Source organism: Haliotis cracherodii, unplaced genomic scaffold (assembly GCF_022045235.1).
Source record: "Haliotis cracherodii isolate W230 unplaced genomic scaffold, xgHalCrac1.p SCAF_51, whole genome shotgun sequence".
NCBI lineage: Eukaryota > Metazoa > Mollusca > Gastropoda > Lepetellida > Haliotidae > Haliotis > Haliotis cracherodii.
The window spans coordinates 132,911-152,812 of NW_027266310.1; the positions used below are offsets into that span (position 1 = coordinate 132,911).

At 37.5% G+C, this 19,902-nt stretch overlaps 1 protein-coding gene across 1 annotated transcript in view; it reads left to right on the top strand.

Annotated features, from left to right (window-relative positions):
• Positions 1-19,902, top strand: part of LOC139444463 (mucin-1-like) — a 145,487-nt gene that overhangs the window by 107,152 nt on the left and 18,433 nt on the right. The window contains exons 36-42 of the mRNA XM_071225427.1: positions 1,633-1,692; positions 4,274-4,333; positions 6,916-6,975; positions 9,558-9,617; positions 12,190-12,249; positions 14,831-14,890; positions 17,463-17,522. Coding sequence (XP_071081528.1) covers positions 1,633-1,692; positions 4,274-4,333; positions 6,916-6,975; positions 9,558-9,617; positions 12,190-12,249; positions 14,831-14,890; positions 17,463-17,522 — 420 coding nt within the window. The remainder of the gene's footprint in view (positions 1-1,632; positions 1,693-4,273; positions 4,334-6,915; positions 6,976-9,557; positions 9,618-12,189; positions 12,250-14,830; positions 14,891-17,462; positions 17,523-19,902) is intronic.

Genomic DNA, 19,902 nt, shown 5'->3' on the forward strand with positions numbered 1-19,902 from the left:
TTATTAGTTATCACTGAAAATTAAACATATTATAAGTTACTTTTTAAAACCAGACAATAGTTCTTTTTATAATCAATAGCAAAATATAAGTAATAAACTAGATATCGATATGACAATGTTCAAATGGCAATATCTCGAAACTGAGTTTTGAGGACTTAGGACACTCTGGTTTTCAGGTGACGCCTTAATCACAAACACTGATGACGATGTTGAGATGGAGCCAAGTAATTGACTTTGATTCCCCTAAGGAGGCAACAGTTTCATTTACCACTGATGTTGATCTTCTGATTTAACTGCATTCCAAAGTCTCAATGATTCAAGTGAAACAGAAGAATCAATTTCTGATTCTGCATCAGATGAGCAAATACACCCCTGATACTGATGATGCAGATTTTGAGATTCCACATCCACCTGTTGAAACTTAAGTGATTTTGTAGGTCCACCAAATGCCACTCTGGGATATAGTGGAAAGGTCGGTAGAGAAGAAGTCGAACCCGTGGAAAAAAAAAGGAGAGGCAACAGAAGTTTTTCTATGCATATTACGTGTTTATAGGAAGTGAAAGAGTCAGAGTGTGCAAAGAATTCTACCTGACTTACTCTAGGCATATCGGAAAGGCGAGTTTCCTATTTCCATGAGAAGAAATACAACCATGCTACTGACGTACCTTTAAGGGGGGGAGACATGAGAGGGACAACATGCACGCATCACATAAACTCATTTCCAAGGATAGAGTCACATTACTGTAGATCAAAGACACAAAAAGAGCATCTGGATCAAAATTTAACCATGGCAGCCACATATTTAAGACTGTATTGTGAGAGGTGTGATGCTGATGGACAAGAGCACATGTATCGAAATATTTTCAATTCGGACCTTAACATCGAATTTCACAAACCAAAGAAAGGTCGCTGCGACAGGTGTGAAGAATATATAGAATGAAAGAAAAACATGACTGTATTTGATGAGGAACTTCGGGAAGAATATCTGTCTCATTTCCAATCGAAGATGGCAACGCAGGAGGAAAGGAACAGGGACAGGCAGGACAAGACAAAAGCTGTTATATGTTTTGATTTGGAAAAGGTGTTGAGTTGTCCACAAACTTTCAAGTTTCTTTTATCGACTAAAGCTTAGCTTTTACAACCTTCACAAGGGCATTGTGCTGTATGGAACGAAATCCAAGCAGGAAGAGGTGCCAATGAAATTGCCAGTGCACTGATTTTAATCCTTCAGAAAGTAGTAGAAAAACACAATCCAGATGACATCATACTTTGGTCAGACTCATGCGTGGCACAAAACCGGAATTCAGGAATTCATTTGCTGTAAAGGATTTCATGATGAAAGAGCAAATTTCTATCATCGAGCAGAAGTTTTGTGAACCTGCCCACTCCAGTATACAAGAGTGTGACAACATTCACAGCCAGATTGAACGAGAACTGAGAAAGTCTGATGTTCTTAGTCCTCTTGGAATTATGCGATATATGAAAAGGGCCAAACGCGAGATGATCACTTTCATAGATATATTGAAGGATCAATAAAACTTAATTTTACGATAGTGCCAAGGGTCAAAAACTTGGTATACCACAAAAAGGATCCATACTCAATTGAGTTGAAGGACTCATTTGCTGATGCAGTCCTGACCAGGGCATCAGTTCGTCCACGGGAGAACTTCCGGCGGATGTCATCACCCCCGCGTAGGCCAACTGTTATTTGAATGGCCTAAAGCCGTTATCTCATCAAAGAAACCTGAACTGTCACAAGAAAAATCAAAGGACATCGAGGCCATGTTAAAATTAATGACTCCTACAGACCAAAAGTTCACGAGTGGACTAATCGACTTCTTAGACTTCTTAGTTTTGTGCAACTTGATGGTCTATTGTGAAATGTTATGGGAATAATCTTAAGTTATAAAACTGATATTGTGCCCAGACCTGGACACTAAACTTTCAGTTAATAGTCTATTGTCCTTAAAATTGTTTCATGAACTGATGATCAGAAAGGTGTTTGGACTTAATATTACTTGTAGATTGATTGTTTTGCTCTGGGGCAGTTACAAGGTGTCAGTTACTACCAGGAAAGTGAAATTTATTTAGTTATGGTTGTATTGTTTAAGACTAAGTGATCTTTCTGTATTGATGATATGAGGAATTCATGTTTTGAAATTGTTCCTGGAACTGTTGAAGTGTTCATTTATGATGCTCTTACGAGTTTGTTTTGCTACGAGAATTATGTTGCTATGGACAAAATATATTTCTGCAACATCATACACATTCCGTGACAGGCACACTCAAGGGCTGCAAAGAGTTTTAGGTTGCTATCATATCTGTCCTTAAAATTAGGACAAAGCAAAGTGTCAGTTACAACCAGGATCGTGAACTTCGTTTTCTTTTGGTTGTTGAATGTTGATAAACGTTTCTTTTTAAATAAAATGTTACATGATATTGGTTGCTTTTGTTTTCAACGAAAAACTACAGTCAATTTCCACATATTTCTTCGCTTTTTGTACCAGACTGTCCTAACTCATAATGATTTAAACGCATAAAATAGAGTCACATTGAGATGAAACATTATGATTATGAAAATTTCACTTATTTCTTGACTGAAATTGTCCCATGTCAAAACAAAAATCGGCTCTTTCTGATATTTTATTAGTTATCACTGAAAATTAAACATATTATAAGTTACTTTTTAAAACCAGACAATAGTTCTTTTTATAATCAATAGCAAAATATAAGTAATAAACTAGATATCGATATGACAATGTTCAAATGGCAATATCTCGAAACTGAGTTTTGAGGACTTAGGACACTCTGGTTTTCTGGTGACGCCTTAATCACAAACACTGATGACGATGTTGAGATGGAGCCAAGTAATTGACTTTGATTCCCCTAAGGAGGCAACAGTTTCATTTACCACTGATGTTGATCTTCTGATTTAACTGCATTCCAAAGTCTCAATGATTCAAGTGAAACAGAAGAATCAATTTCTGATTCTGCATCAGATGAGCAAATACACCCCTGATACTGATGATGCAGATTTTGAGATTCCACATCCACCTGTTGAAACTTAAGTGATTTTGTAGGTCCACCAAATGCCACTCTGGGATATAGTGGAAAGGTCGGTAGAGAAGAAGTCGAACCCGTGGAAAAAAAAGGAGAGGCAACAGAAGTTTTTCTATGCATATTACGTGTTTATAGGAAGTGAAAGAGTCAGAGTGTGCAAAGAATTCTACCTGACTTACTCTAGGCATATCGGAAAGGCGAGTTTCCTATTTCCATGAGAAGAAATACAACCATGCTACTGACGTACCTTTAAGGGGGGGAGACATGAGAGGGACAACATGCACGCATCACATAAACTCATTTCCAAGGATAGAGTCACATTACTGTAGATCAAAGACACAAAAAGAGCATCTGGATCAAAATTTAACCATGGCAGCCACATATTTAAGACTGTATTGTGAGAGGTGTGATGCTGATGGACAAGAGCACATGTATCGAAATATTTTCAATTCGGACCTTAACATCGAATTTCACAAACCAAAGAAAGGTCGCTGCGACAGGTGTGAAGAATATATAGAATGAAAGAAAAACATGACTGTATTTGATGAGGAACTTCGGGAAGAATATCTGTCTCATTTCCAATCGAAGATGGCAACGCAGGAGGAAAGGAACAGGGACAGGCAGGACAAGACAAAAGCTGTTATATGTTTTGATTTGGAAAAGGTGTTGAGTTGTCCACAAACTTTCAAGTTTCTTTTATCGACTAAAGCTTAGCTTTTACAACCTTCACAAGGGCATTGTGCTGTATGGAACGAAATCCAAGCAGGAAGAGGTGCCAATGAAATTGCCAGTGCACTGATTTTAATCCTTCAGAAAGTAGTAGAAAAACACAATCCAGATGACATCATACTTTGGTCAGACTCATGCGTGGCACAAAACCGGAATTCAGGAATTCATTTGCTGTAAAGGATTTCATGATGAAAGAGCAAATTTCTATCATCGAGCAGAAGTTTTGTGAACCTGCCCACTCCAGTATACAAGAGTGTGACAACATTCACAGCCAGATTGAACGAGAACTGAGAAAGTCTGATGTTCTTAGTCCTCTTGGAATTATGCGATATATGAAAAGGGCCAAACGCGAGATGATCACTTTCATAGATATATTGAAGGATCAATAAAACTTAATTTTACGATAGTGCCAAGGTCAAAAACTTGGTATACCACAAAAAGGATCCATACTCAATTGAGTTGAAGGACTCATTTGCTGATGCAGTCCTGACCAGGGCATCAGTTCGTCCACGGGAGAACTTCCGGCGGATGTCATCACCCCCGCGTAGGCCAACTGTTATTTGAATGGCCTAAAGCCGTTATCTCATCAAAGAAACCTGAACTGTCACAAGAAAAATCAAAGGACATCGAGGCCATGTTAAAATTAATGACTCCTACAGACCAAAAGTTCACGAGTGGACTAATCGACTTCTTAGACTTCTTAGTTATGTGCAACTTGATGGTCTATTGTGAAATGTTATGGGAATAATCTTAAGTTATAAAACTGATATTGTGCCCAGACCTGGACACTAAACTTTCAGTTAATAGTCTATTGTCCTTAAAATTGTTTCATGAACTGATGATCAGAAAGGTGTTTGGACTTAATATTACTTGTAGATTGATTGTTTTGCTCTGGGGCAGTTACAAGGTGTCAGTTACTACCAGGAAAGTGAAATTTATTTAGTTATGGTTGTATTGTTTAAGACTAAGTGATCTTTCTGTATTGATGATATGAGGAATTCATGTTTTGAAATTGTTCCTGGAACTGTTGAAGTGTTCATTTATGATGCTCTTACGAGTTTGTTTTGCTACGAGAATTATGTTGCTATGGACAAAATATATTTCTGCAACATCATACACATTCCGTGACAGGCACACTCAAGGGCTGCAAAGAGTTTTAGGTTGCTATCATATCTGTCCTTAAAATTAGGACAAAGCAAAGTGTCAGTTACAACCAGGATCGTGAACTTCGTTTTCTTTTGGTTGTTGAATGTTGATAAACGTTTCTTTTTAAATAAAATGTTACATGATATTGGTTGCTTTTGTTTTCAACGAAAAACTACAGTCAATTTCCACATATTTCTTCGCTTTTTGTACCAGACTGTCCTAACTCATAATGATTTAAACGCATAAAATAGAGTCACATTGAGATGAAACATTATGATTATGAAAATTTCACTTATTTCTTGACTGAAATTGTCCCATGTCAAAACAAAAATCGGCTCTTTCTGATATTTTATTAGTTATCACTGAAAATTAAACATATTATAAGTTACTTTTTAAAACCAGACAATAGTTCTTTTTATAATCAATAGCAAAATATAAGTAATAAACTAGATATCGATATGACAATGTTCAAATGGCAATATCTCGAAACTGAGTTTTGAGGACTTAGGACACTCTGGTTTTCAGGTGACGCCTTAATCACAAACACTGATGACGATGTTGAGATGGAGCCAAGTAATTGACTTTGATTCCCCTAAGGAGGCAACAGTTTCATTTACCACTGATGTTGATCTTCTGATTTAACTGCATTCCAAAGTCTCAATGATTCAAGTGAAACAGAAGAATCAATTTCTGATTCTGCATCAGATGAGCAAATACACCCCTGATACTGATGATGCAGATTTTGAGATTCCACATCCACCTGTTGAAACTTAAGTGATTTTGTAGGTCCACCAAATGCCACTCTGGGATATAGTGGAAAGGTCGGTAGAGAAGAAGTCGAACCCGTGGAAAAAAAAAGGAGAGGCAACAGAAGTTTTTCTATGCATATTACGTGTTTATAGGAAGTGAAAGAGTCAGAGTGTGCAAAGAATTCTACCTGACTTACTCTAGGCATATCGGAAAGGCGAGTTTCCTATTTCCATGAGAAGAAATACAACCATGCTACTGACGTACCTTTAAGGGGGGGAGACATGAGAGGGACAACATGCACGCATCACATAAACTCATTTCCAAGGATAGAGTCACATTACTGTAGATCAAAGACACAAAAAGAGCATCTGGATCAAAATTTAACCATGGCAGCCACATATTTAAGACTGTATTGTGAGAGGTGTGATGCTGATGGACAAGAGCACATGTATCGAAATATTTTCAATTCGGACCTTAACATCGAATTTCACAAACCAAAGAAAGGTCGCTGCGACAGGTGTGAAGAATATATAGAATGAAAGAAAAACATGACTGTATTTGATGAGGAACTTCGGGAAGAATATCTGTCTCATTTCCAATCGAAGATGGCAACGCAGGAGGAAAGGAACAGGGACAGGCAGGACAAGACAAAAGCTGTTATATGTTTTGATTTGGAAAAGGTGTTGAGTTGTCCACAAACTTTCAAGTTTCTTTTATCGACTAAAGCTTAGCTTTTACAACCTTCACAAGGGCATTGTGCTGTATGGAACGAAATCCAAGCAGGAAGAGGTGCCAATGAAATTGCCAGTGCACTGATTTTAATCCTTCAGAAAGTAGTAGAAAAACACAATCCAGATGACATCATACTTTGGTCAGACTCATGCGTGGCACAAAACCGGAATTCAGGAATTCATTTGCTGTAAAGGATTTCATGATGAAAGAGCAAATTTCTATCATCGAGCAGAAGTTTTGTGAACCTGCCCACTCCAGTATACAAGAGTGTGACAACATTCACAGCCAGATTGAACGAGAACTGAGAAAGTCTGATGTTCTTAGTCCTCTTGGAATTATGCGATATATGAAAAGGGCCAAACGCGAGATGATCACTTTCATAGATATATTGAAGGATCAATAAAACTTAATTTTACGATAGTGCCAAGGTCAAAAACTTGGTATACCACAAAAAGGATCCATACTCAATTGAGTTGAAGGACTCATTTGCTGATGCAGTCCTGACCAGGGCATCAGTTCGTCCACGGGAGAACTTCCGGCGGATGTCATCACCCCCGCGTAGGCCAACTGTTATTTGAATGGCCTAAAGCCGTTATCTCATCAAAGAAACCTGAACTGTCACAAGAAAAATCAAAGGACATCGAGGCCATGTTAAAATTAATGACTCCTACAGACCAAAAGTTCACGAGTGGACTAATCGACTTCTTAGACTTCTTAGTTATGTGCAACTTGATGGTCTATTGTGAAATGTTATGGGAATAATCTTAAGTTATAAAACTGATATTGTGCCCAGACCTGGACACTAAACTTTCAGTTAATAGTCTATTGTCCTTAAAATTGTTTCATGAACTGATGATCAGAAAGGTGTTTGGACTTAATATTACTTGTAGATTGATTGTTTTGCTCTGGGGCAGTTACAAGGTGTCAGTTACTACCAGGAAAGTGAAATTTATTTAGTTATGGTTGTATTGTTTAAGACTAAGTGATCTTTCTGTATTGATGATATGAGGAATTCATGTTTTGAAATTGTTCCTGGAACTGTTGAAGTGTTCATTTATGATGCTCTTACGAGTTTGTTTTGCTACGAGAATTATGTTGCTATGGACAAAATATATTTCTGCAACATCATACACATTCCGTGACAGGCACACTCAAGGGCTGCAAAGAGTTTTAGGTTGCTATCATATCTGTCCTTAAAATTAGGACAAAGCAAAGTGTCAGTTACAACCAGGATCGTGAACTTCGTTTTCTTTTGGTTGTTGAATGTTGATAAACGTTTCTTTTTAAATAAAATGTTACATGATATTGGTTGCTTTTGTTTTCAACGAAAAACTACAGTCAATTTCCACATATTTCTTCGCTTTTTGTACCAGACTGTCCTAACTCATAATGATTTAAACGCATAAAATAGAGTCACATTGAGATGAAACATTATGATTATGAAAATTTCACTTATTTCTTGACTGAAATTGTCCCATGTCAAAACAAAAATCGGCTCTTTCTGATATTTTATTAGTTATCACTGAAAATTAAACATATTATAAGTTACTTTTTAAAACCAGACAATAGTTCTTTTTATAATCAATAGCAAAATATAAGTAATAAACTAGATATCGATATGACAATGTTCAAATGGCAATATCTCGAAACTGAGTTTTGAGGACTTAGGACACTCTGGTTTTCAGGTGACGCCTTAATCACAAACACTGATGACGATGTTGAGATGGAGCCAAGTAATTGACTTTGATTCCCCTAAGGAGGCAACAGTTTCATTTACCACTGATGTTGATCTTCTGATTTAACTGCATTCCAAAGTCTCAATGATTCAAGTGAAACAGAAGAATCAATTTCTGATTCTGCATCAGATGAGCAAATACACCCCTGATACTGATGATGCAGATTTTGAGATTCCACATCCACCTGTTGAAACTTAAGTGATTTTGTAGGTCCACCAAATGCCACTCTGGGATATAGTGGAAAGGTCAGTAGAGAAGAAGTCGAACCCGTGGAAAAAAAAAGGAGAGGCAACAGAAGTTTTTCTATGCATATTACGTGTTTATAGGAAGTGAAAGAGTCAGAGTGTGCAAAGAATTCTACCTGACTTACTCTAGGCATATCGGAAAGGCGAGTTTCCTATTTCCATGAGAAGAAATACAACCATGCTACTGACGTACCTTTAAGGGGGGGAGACATGAGAGGGACAACATGCACGCATCACATAAACTCATTTCCAAGGATAGAGTCACATTACTGTAGATCAAAGACACAAAAAGAGCATCTGGATCAAAATTTAACCATGGCAGCCACATATTTAAGACTGTATTGTGAGAGGTGTGATGCTGATGGACAAGAGCACATGTATCGAAATATTTTCAATTCGGACCTTAACATCGAATTTCACAAACCAAAGAAAGGTCGCTGCGACAGGTGTGAAGAATATATAGAATGAAAGAAAAACATGACTGTATTTGATGAGGAACTTCGGGAAGAATATCTGTCTCATTTCCAATCGAAGATGGCAACGCAGGAGGAAAGGAACAGGGTCAGGCAGGACAAGACAAAAGCTGTTATATGTTTTGATTTGGAAAAGGTGTTGAGTTGTCCACAAACTTTCAAGTTTCTTTTATCGACTAAAGCTTAGCTTTTACAACCTTCACAAGGGCATTGTGCTGTATGGAACGAAATCCAAGCAGGAAGAGGTGCCAATGAAATTGCCAGTGCACTGATTTTAATCCTTCAGAAAGTAGTAGAAAAACACAATCCAGATGACATCATACTTTGGTCAGACTCATGCGTGGCACAAAACCGGAATTCAGGAATTCATTTGCTGTAAAGGATTTCATGATGAAAGAGCAAATTTCTATCATCGAGCAGAAGTTTTGTGAACCTGCCCACTCCAGTATACAAGAGTGTGACAACATTCACAGCCAGATTGAACGAGAACTGAGAAAGTCTGATGTTCTTAGTCCTCTTGGAATTATGCGATATATGAAAAGGGCCAAACGCGAGATGATCACTTTCATAGATATATTGAAGGATCAATAAAACTTAATTTTACGATAGTGCCAAGGTCAAAAACTTGGTATACCACAAAAAGGATCCATACTCAATTGAGTTGAAGGACTCATTTGCTGATGCAGTCCTGACCAGGGCATCAGTTCGTCCACGGGAGAACTTCCGGCGGATGTCATCACCCCCGCGTAGGCCAACTGTTATTTGAATGGCCTAAAGCCGTTATCTCATCAAAGAAACCTGAACTGTCACAAGAAAAATCAAAGGACATCGAGGCCATGTTAAAATTAATGACTCCTACAGACCAAAAGTTCACGAGTGGACTAATCGACTTCTTAGACTTCTTAGTTATGTGCAACTTGATGGTCTATTGTGAAATGTTATGGGAATAATCTTAAGTTATAAAACTGATATTGTGCCCAGACCTGGACACTAAACTTTCAGTTAATAGTCTATTGTCCTTAAAATTGTTTCATGAACTGATGATCAGAAAGGTGTTTGGACTTGTAGATTGATTGTTTTGCTCTGGGGCAGTTACAAGGTGTCAGTTACTACCAGGAAAGTGAAATTTATTTAGTTATGGTTGTATTGTTTAAGACTAAGTGATCTTTCTGTATTGATGATATGAGGAATTCATGTTTTGAAATTGTTCCTGGAACTGTTGAAGTGTTCATTTATGATGCTCTTACGAGTTTGTTTTGCTACGAGAATTATGTTGCTATGGACAAAATATATTTCTGCAACATCATACACATTCCGTGACAGGCACACTCAAGGGCTGCAAAGAGTTTTAGGTTGCTATCATATCTGTCCTTAAAATTAGGACAAAGCAAAGTGTCAGTTACAACCAGGATCGTGAACTTCGTTTTCTTTTGGTTGTTGAATGTTGATAAACGTTTCTTTTTAAATAAAATGTTACATGATATTGGTTGCTTTTGTTTTCAACGAAAAACTACAGTCAATTTCCACATATTTCTTCGCTTTTTGTACCAGACTGTCCTAACTCATAATGATTTAAACGCATAAAATAGAGTCACATTGAGATGAAACATTATGATTATGAAAATTTCACTTATTTCTTGACTGAAATTGTCCCATGTCAAAACAAAAATCGGCTCTTTCTGATATTTTATTAGTTATCACTGAAAATTAAACATATTATAAGTTACTTTTTAAAACCAGACAATAGTTCTTTTTATAATCAATAGCAAAATATAAGTAATAAACTAGATATCGATATGACAATGTTCAAATGGCAATATCTCGAAACTGAGTTTTGAGGACTTAGGACACTCTGGTTTTCAGGTGACGCCTTAATCACAAACACTGATGACGATGTTGAGATGGAGCCAAGTAATTGACTTTGATTCCCCTAAGGAGGCAACAGTTTCATTTACCACTGATGTTGATCTTCTGATTTAACTGCATTCCAAAGTCTCAATGATTCAAGTGAAACAGAAGAATCAATTTCTGATTCTGCATCAGATGAGCAAATACACCCCTGATACTGATGATGCAGATTTTGAGATTCCACATCCACCTGTTGAAACTTAAGTGATTTTGTAGGTCCACCAAATGCCACTCTGGGATATAGTGGAAAGGTCGGTAGAGAAGAAGTCGAACCCGTGGAAAAAAAAAGGAGAGGCAACAGAAGTTTTTCTATGCATATTACGTGTTTATAGGAAGTGAAAGAGTCAGAGTGTGCAAAGAATTCTACCTGACTTACTCTAGGCATATCGGAAAGGCGAGTTTCCTATTTCCATGAGAAGAAATACAACCATGCTACTGACGTACCTTTAAGGGGGGGAGACATGAGAGGGACAACATGCACGCATCACATAAACTCATTTCCAAGGATAGAGTCACATTACTGTAGATCAAAGACACAAAAAGAGCATCTGGATCAAAATTTAACCATGGCAGCCACATATTTAAGACTGTATTGTGAGAGGTGTGATGCTGATGGACAAGAGCACATGTATCGAAATATTTTCAATTCGGACCTTAACATCGAATTTCACAAACCAAAGAAAGGTCGCTGCGACAGGTGTGAAGAATATATAGAATGAAAGAAAAACATGACTGTATTTGATGAGGAACTTCGGGAAGAATATCTGTCTCATTTCCAATCGAAGATGGCAACGCAGGAGGAAAGGAACAGGGACAGGCAGGACAAGACAAAAGCTGTTATATGTTTTGATTTGGAAAAGGTGTTGAGTTGTCCACAAACTTTCAAGTTTCTTTTATCGACTAAAGCTTAGCTTTTACAACCTTCACAAGGGCATTGTGCTGTATGGAACGAAATCCAAGCAGGAAGAGGTGCCAATGAAATTGCCAGTGCACTGATTTTAATCCTTCAGAAAGTAGTAGAAAAACACAATCCAGATGACATCATACTTTGGTCAGACTCATGCGTGGCACAAAACCGGAATTCAGGAATTCATTTGCTGTAAAGGATTTCATGATGAAAGAGCAAATTTCTATCATCGAGCAGAAGTTTTGTGAACCTGCCCACTCCAGTATACAAGAGTGTGACAACATTCACAGCCAGATTGAACGAGAACTGAGAAAGTCTGATGTTCTTAGTCCTCTTGGAATTATGCGATATATGAAAAGGGCCAAACGCGAGATGATCACTTTCATAGATATATTGAAGGATCAATAAAACTTAATTTTACGATAGTGCCAAGGTCAAAAACTTGGTATACCACAAAAAGGATCCATACTCAATTGAGTTGAAGGACTCATTTGCTGATGCAGTCCTGACCAGGGCATCAGTTCGTCCACGGGAGAACTTCCGGCGGATGTCATCACCCCCGCGTAGGCCAACTGTTATTTGAATGGCCTAAAGCCGTTATCTCATCAAAGAAACCTGAACTGTCACAAGAAAAATCAAAGGACATCGAGGCCATGTTAAAATTAATGACTCCTACAGACCAAAAGTTCACGAGTGGACTAATCGACTTCTTAGACTTCTTAGTTATGTGCAACTTGATGGTCTATTGTGAAATGTTATGGGAATAATCTTAAGTTATAAAACTGATATTGTGCCCAGACCTGGACACTAAACTTTCAGTTAATAGTCTATTGTCCTTAAAATTGTTTCATGAACTGATGATCAGAAAGGTGTTTGGACTTAATATTACTTGTAGATTGATTGTTTTGCTCTGGGGCAGTTACAAGGTGTCAGTTACTACCAGGAAAGTGAAATTTATTTAGTTATGGTTGTATTGTTTAAGACTAAGTGATCTTTCTGTATTGATGATATGAGGAATTCATGTTTTGAAATTGTTCCTGGAACTGTTGAAGTGTTCATTTATGATGCTCTTACGAGTTTGTTTTGCTACGAGAATTATGTTGCTATGGACAAAATATATTTCTGCAACATCATACACATTCCGTGACAGGCACACTCAAGGGCTGCAAAGAGTTTTAGGTTGCTATCATATCTGTCCTTAAAATTAGGACAAAGCAAAGTGTCAGTTACAACCAGGATCGTGAACTTCGTTTTCTTTTGGTTGTTGAATGTTGATAAACGTTTCTTTTTAAATAAAATGTTACATGATATTGGTTGCTTTTGTTTTCAACGAAAAACTACAGTCAATTTCCACATATTTCTTCGCTTTTTGTACCAGACTGTCCTAACTCATAATGATTTAAACGCATAAAATAGAGTCACATTGAGATGAAACATTATGATTATGAAAATTTCACTTATTTCTTGACTGAAATTGTCCCATGTCAAAACAAAAATCGGCTCTTTCTGATATTTTATTAGTTATCACTGAAAATTAAACATATTATAAGTTACTTTTTAAAACCAGACAATAGTTCTTTTTATAATCAATAGCAAAATATAAGTAATAAACTAGATATCGATATGACAATGTTCAAATGGCAATATCTCGAAACTGAGTTTTGAGGACTTAGGACACTCTGGTTTTCAGGTGACGCCTTAATCACAAACACTGATGACGATGTTGAGGTGGAGCCAAGTAATTGACTTTGATTCCCCTAAGGAGGCAACAGTTTCATTTACCACTGATGTTGATCTTCTGATTTAACTGCATTCCAAAGTCTCAATGATTCAAGTGAAACAGAAGAATCAATTTCTGATTCTGCATCAGATGAGCAAATACACCCCTGATACTGATGATGCAGATTTTGAGATTCCACATCCACCTGTTGAAACTTAAGTGATTTTGTAGGTCCACCAAATGCCACTCTGGGTGATAGTGGAAAGGTCGGTAGTGAAGAAGTCGAACCCGTGGGAAAAAAAGGAGAGGCAACAGAAGTTTTTCTATGCATATTACGTGTTTATAGGAAGTGAAAGAGTCAGAGTGTGCAAAGAATTCTACCTGACTTACTCTAGGCATATCGGAAAGGCGAGTTTCCTATTTCCATGAGAAGAAATACAACCATGCTACTGACGTACCTTTAAGGGGGGGAGACATGAGAGGGACAACATGCACGCATCACATAAACTCATTTCCAAGGATAGAGTCACATTACTGTAGATCAAAGACACAAAAAGAGCATCTGGATCAAAATTTAACCATGGCAGCCACATATTTAAGACTGTATTGTGAGAGGTGTGATGCTGATGGACAAGAGCACATGTATCGAAATATTTTCAATTCGGACCTTAACATCGAATTTCACAAACCAAAGAAAGGTCGCTGCGACAGGTGTGAAGAATATATAGAATGAAAGAAAAACATGACTGTATTTGATGAGGAACTTCGGGAAGAATATCTGTCTCATTTCCAATCGAAGATGGCAACGCAGGAGGAAAGGAACAGGGTCAGGCAGGACAAGACAAAAGCTGTTATATGTTTTGATTTGGAAAAGGTGTTGAGTTGTCCACAAACTTTCAAGTTTCTTTTATCGACTAAAGCTTAGCTTTTACAACCTTCACAAGGGCATTGTGCTGTATGGAACGAAATCCAAGCAGGAAGAGGTGCCAATGAAATTGCCAGTGCACTGATTTTAATCCTTCAGAAAGTAGTAGAAAAACACAATCCAGATGACATCATACTTTGGTCAGACTCATGCGTGGCACAAAACCGGAATTCAGGAATTCATTTGCTGTAAAGGATTTCATGATGAAAGAGCAAATTTCTATCATCGAGCAGAAGTTTTGTGAACCTGCCCACTCCAGTATACAAGAGTGTGACAACATTCACAGCCAGATTGAACGAGAACTGAGAAAGTCTGATGTTCTTAGTCCTCTTGGAATTATGCGATATATGAAAAGGGCCAAACGCGAGATGATCACTTTCATAGATATATTGAAGGATCAATAAAACTTAATTTTACGATAGTGCCAAGGTCAAAAACTTGGTATACCACAAAAAGGATCCATACTCAATTGAGTTGAAGGACTCATTTGCTGATGCAGTCCTGACCAGGGCATCAGTTCGTCCACGGGAGAACTTCCGGCGGATGTCATCACCCCCGCGTAGGCCAACTGTTATTTGAATGGCCTAAAGCCGTTATCTCATCAAAGAAACCTGAACTGTCACAAGAAAAATCAAAGGACATCGAGGCCATGTTAAAATTAATGACTCCTACAGACCAAAAGTTCACGAGTGGACTAATCGACTTCTTAGACTTCTTAGTTATGTGCAACTTGATGGTCTATTGTGAAATGTTATGGGAATAATCTTAAGTTATAAAACTGATATTGTGCCCAGACCTGGACACTAAACTTTCAGTTAATAGTCTATTGTCCTTAAAATTGTTTCATGAACTGATGATCAGAAAGGTGTTTGGACTTGTAGATTGATTGTTTTGCTCTGGGGCAGTTACAAGGTGTCAGTTACTACCAGGAAAGTGAAATTTATTTAGTTATGGTTGTATTGTTTAAGACTAAGTGATCTTTCTGTATTGATGATATGAGGAATTCATGTTTTGAAATTGTTCCTGGAACTGTTGAAGTGTTCATTTATGATGCTCTTACGAGTTTGTTTTGCTACGAGAATTATGTTGCTATGGACAAAATATATTTCTGCAACATCATACACATTCCGTGACAGGCACACTCAAGGGCTGCAAAGAGTTTTAGGTTGCTATCATATCTGTCCTTAAAATTAGGACAAAGCAAAGTGTCAGTTACAACCAGGATCGTGAACTTCGTTTTCTTTTGGTTGTTGAATGTTGATAAACGTTTCTTTTTAAATAAAATGTTACATGATATTGGTTGCTTTTGTTTTCAACGAAAAACTACAGTCAATTTCCACATATTTCTTCGCTTTTTGTACCAGACTGTCCTAACTCATAATGATTTAAACGCATAAAATAGAGTCACATTGAGATGAAACATTATGATTATGAAAATTTCACTTATTTCTTGACTGAAATTGTCCCATGTCAAAACAAAAATCGGCTCTTTCTGATATTTTATTAGTTATCACTGAAAATTAAACATATTATAAGTTACTTTTTAAAACCAGACAATAGTTCTTTTTATAATCAATAGCAAAATATAAGTAATAAACTAGATATCGATATGACAATGTTCAAATGGCAATATCTCGAAACTGAGTTTTGAGGACTTAGGACACTCTGGTTTTCAGGTGACGCCTTAATCACAAACACTGATGACGATGTTGAGATGGAGCCAAGTAATTGACTTTGATTCCCCTAAGGAGGCAACAGTTTCATTTACCACTGATGTTGATCTTCTGATTTAACTGCATTCCAAAGTCTCAATGATTCAAGTGAAACAGAAGAATCAATTTCTGATTCTGCATCAGATGAGCAAATACACCCCTGATACTGATGATGCAGATTTTGAGATTCCACATCCACCTGTTGAAACTTAAGTGATTTTGTAGGTCCACCAAATGCCACTCTGGGATATAGTGGAAAGGTCGGTAGAGAAGAAGTCGAACCCGTGGAAAAAAAAAGGAGAGGCAACAGAAGTTTTTCTATGCATATTACGTGTTTATAGGAAGTGAAAGAGTCAGAGTGTGCAAAGAATTCTACCTGACTTACTCTAGGCATATCGGAAAGGCGAGTTTCCTATTTCCATGAGAAGAAATACAACCATGCTACTGACGTACCTTTAAGGGGGGGAGACATGAGAGGGACAACATGCACGCATCACATAAACTCATTTCCAAGGATAGAGTCACATTACTGTAGATCAAAGACACAAAAAGAGCATCTGGATCAAAATTTAACCATGGCAGCCACATATTTAAGACTGTATTGTGAGAGGTGTGATGCTGATGGACAAGAGCACATGTATCGAAATATTTTCAATTCGGACCTTAACATCGAATTTCACAAACCAAAGAAAGGTCGCTGCGACAGGTGTGAAGAATATATAGAATGAAAGAAAAACATGACTGTATTTGATGAGGAACTTCGGGAAGAATATCTGTCTCATTTCCAATCGAAGATGGCAACGCAGGAGGAAAGGAACAGGGACAGGCAGGACAAGACAAAAGCTGTTATATGTTTTGATTTGGAAAAGGTGTTGAGTTGTCCACAAACTTTCAAGTTTCTTTTATCGACTAAAGCTTAGCTTTTACAACCTTCACAAGGGCATTGTGCTGTATGGAACGAAATCCAAGCAGGAAGAGGTGCCAATGAAATTGCCAGTGCACTGATTTTAATCCTTCAGAAAGTAGTAGAAAAACACAATCCAGATGACATCATACTTTGGTCAGACTCATGCGTGGCACAAAACCGGAATTCAGGAATTCATTTGCTGTAAAGGATTTCATGATGAAAGAGCAAATTTCTATCATCGAGCAGAAGTTTTGTGAACCTGCCCACTCCAGTATACAAGAGTGTGACAACATTCACAGCCAGATTGAACGAGAACTGAGAAAGTCTGATGTTCTTAGTCCTCTTGGAATTATGCGATATATGAAAAGGGCCAAACGCGAGATGATCACTTTCATAGATATATTGAAGGATCAATAAAACTTAATTTTACGATAGTGCCAAGGTCAAAAACTTGGTATACCACAAAAAGGATCCATACTCAATTGAGTTGAAGGACTCATTTGCTGATGCAGTCCTGACCAGGGCATCAGTTCGTCCACGGGAGAACTTCCGGCGGATGTCATCACCCCCGCGTAGGCCGTTATTTGAATGGCCTAAAGCCGTTATCTCATCAAAGAAACCTGAACTGTCACAAGAAAAATCAAAGGACATCGAGGCCATGTTAAAATTAATGACTCCTACAGACCAAAAGTTCACGAGTGGACTAATCGACTTCTTAGACTTCTTAGTTATGTGCAACTTGATGGTCTATTGTGAAATGTTATGGGAATAATCTTAAGTTATAAAACTGATATTGTGCCCAGACCTGGACACTAAACTTTCAGTTAATAGTCTATTGTCCTTAAAATTGTTTCATGAACTGATGATCAGAAAGGTGTTTGGACTTAATATTACTTGTAGATTGATTGTTTTGCTCTGGGGCAGTTACAAGGTGTCAGTTACTACCAGGAAAGTGAAATTTATTTAGTTATGGTTGTATTGTTTAAGACTAAGTGATCTTTCTGTATTGATGATATGAGGAATTCATGTTTTGAAATTGTTCCTGGAACTGTTGAAGTGTTCATTTATGATGCTCTTACGAGTTTGTTTTGCTACGAGAATTATGTTGCTATGGACAAAATATATTTCTGCAACATCATACACATTCCGTGACAGGCACACTCAAGGGCTGCAAAGAGTTTTAGGTTGCTATCATATCTGTCCTTAAAATTAGGACAAAGCAAAGTGTCAGTTACAACCAGGATCGTGAACTTCGTTTTCTTTTGGTTGTTGAATGTTGATAAACGTTTCTTTTTAAATAAAATGTTACATGATATTGGTTGCTTTTGTTTTCAACGAAAAACTACAGTCAATTTCCACATATTTCTTCGCTTTTTGTACCAGACTGTCCTAACTCATAATGATTTAAACGCATAAAATAGAGTCACATTGAGATGAAACATTATGATTATGAAAATTTCACTTATTTCTTGACTGAAATTGTCCCATGTCAAAACAAAAATCGGCTCTTTCTGATATTTTATTAGTTATCACTGAAAATTAAACATATTATAAGTTACTTTTTAAAACCAGACAATAGTTCTTTTTATAATCAATAGCAAAATATAAGTAATAAACTAGATATCGATATGACAATGTTCAAATGGCAATATCTCGAAACTGAGTTTTGAGGACTTAGGACACTCTGGTTTTCAGGTGACGCCTTAATCACAAACACTGATGACGATGTTGAGATGGAGCCAAGTAATTGACTTTGATTCCCCTAAGGAGGCAACAGTTTCATTTACCACTGATGTTGATCTTCTGATTTAACTGCATTCCAAAGTCTCAATGATTCAAGTGAAACAGAAGAATCAATTTCTGATTCTGCATCAGATGAGCAAATACACCCCTGATACTGATGATGCAGATTTTGAGATTCCACATCCACCTGTTGAAACTTAAGTGATTTTGTAGGTCCACCAAATGCCACTCTGGGATATAGTGGAAAGGTCGGTAGAGAAGAAGTCGAACCCGTGGAAAAAAAAAGGAGAGGCAACAGAAGTTTTTCTATGCATATTACGTGTTTATAGGAAGTGAAAGAGTCAGAGTGTGCAAAGAATTCTACCTGACTTACTCTAGGCATATCGGAAAGGCGAGTTTCCTATTTCCATGAGAAGAAATACAACCATGCTACTGACGTACCTTTAAGGGGGGGAGACATGAGAGGGACAACATGCACGCATCACATAAACTCATTTCCAAGGATAGAGTCACATTACTGTAGATCAAAGACACAAAAAGAGCATCTGGATCAAAATTTAACCATGGCAGCCACATATTTAAGACTGTATTGTGAGAGGTGTGATGCTGATGGACAAGAGCACATGTATCGAAATATTTTCAATTCGGACCTTAACATCGAATTTCACAAACCAAAGAAAGGTCGCTGCGACAGGTGTGAAGAATATATAGAATGAAAGAAAAACATGACTGTATTTGATGAGGAACTTCGGGAAGAATATCTGTCTCATTTCCAATCGAAGATGGCAACGCAGGAGGAAAGGAACAGGGACAGGCAGGACAAGACAAAAGCTGTTATATGTTTTGATTTGGAAAAGGTGTTGAGTTGTCCACAAACTTTCAAGTTTCTTTTATCGACTAAAGCTTAGCTTTTACAACCTTCACAAGGGCATTGTGCTGTATGGAACGAAATCCAAGCAGGAAGAGGTGCCAATGAAATTGCCAGTGCACTGATTTTAATCCTTCAGAAAGTAGTAGAAAAACACAATCCAGATGACATCATACTTTGGTCAGACTCATGCGTGGCACAAAACCGGAATTCAGGAATTCATTTGCTGTAAAGGATTTCATGATGAAAGAGCAAATTTCTATCATCGAGCAGAAGTTTTGTGAACCTGCCCACTCCAGTATACAAGAGTGTGACAACATTCACAGCCAGATTGAACGAGA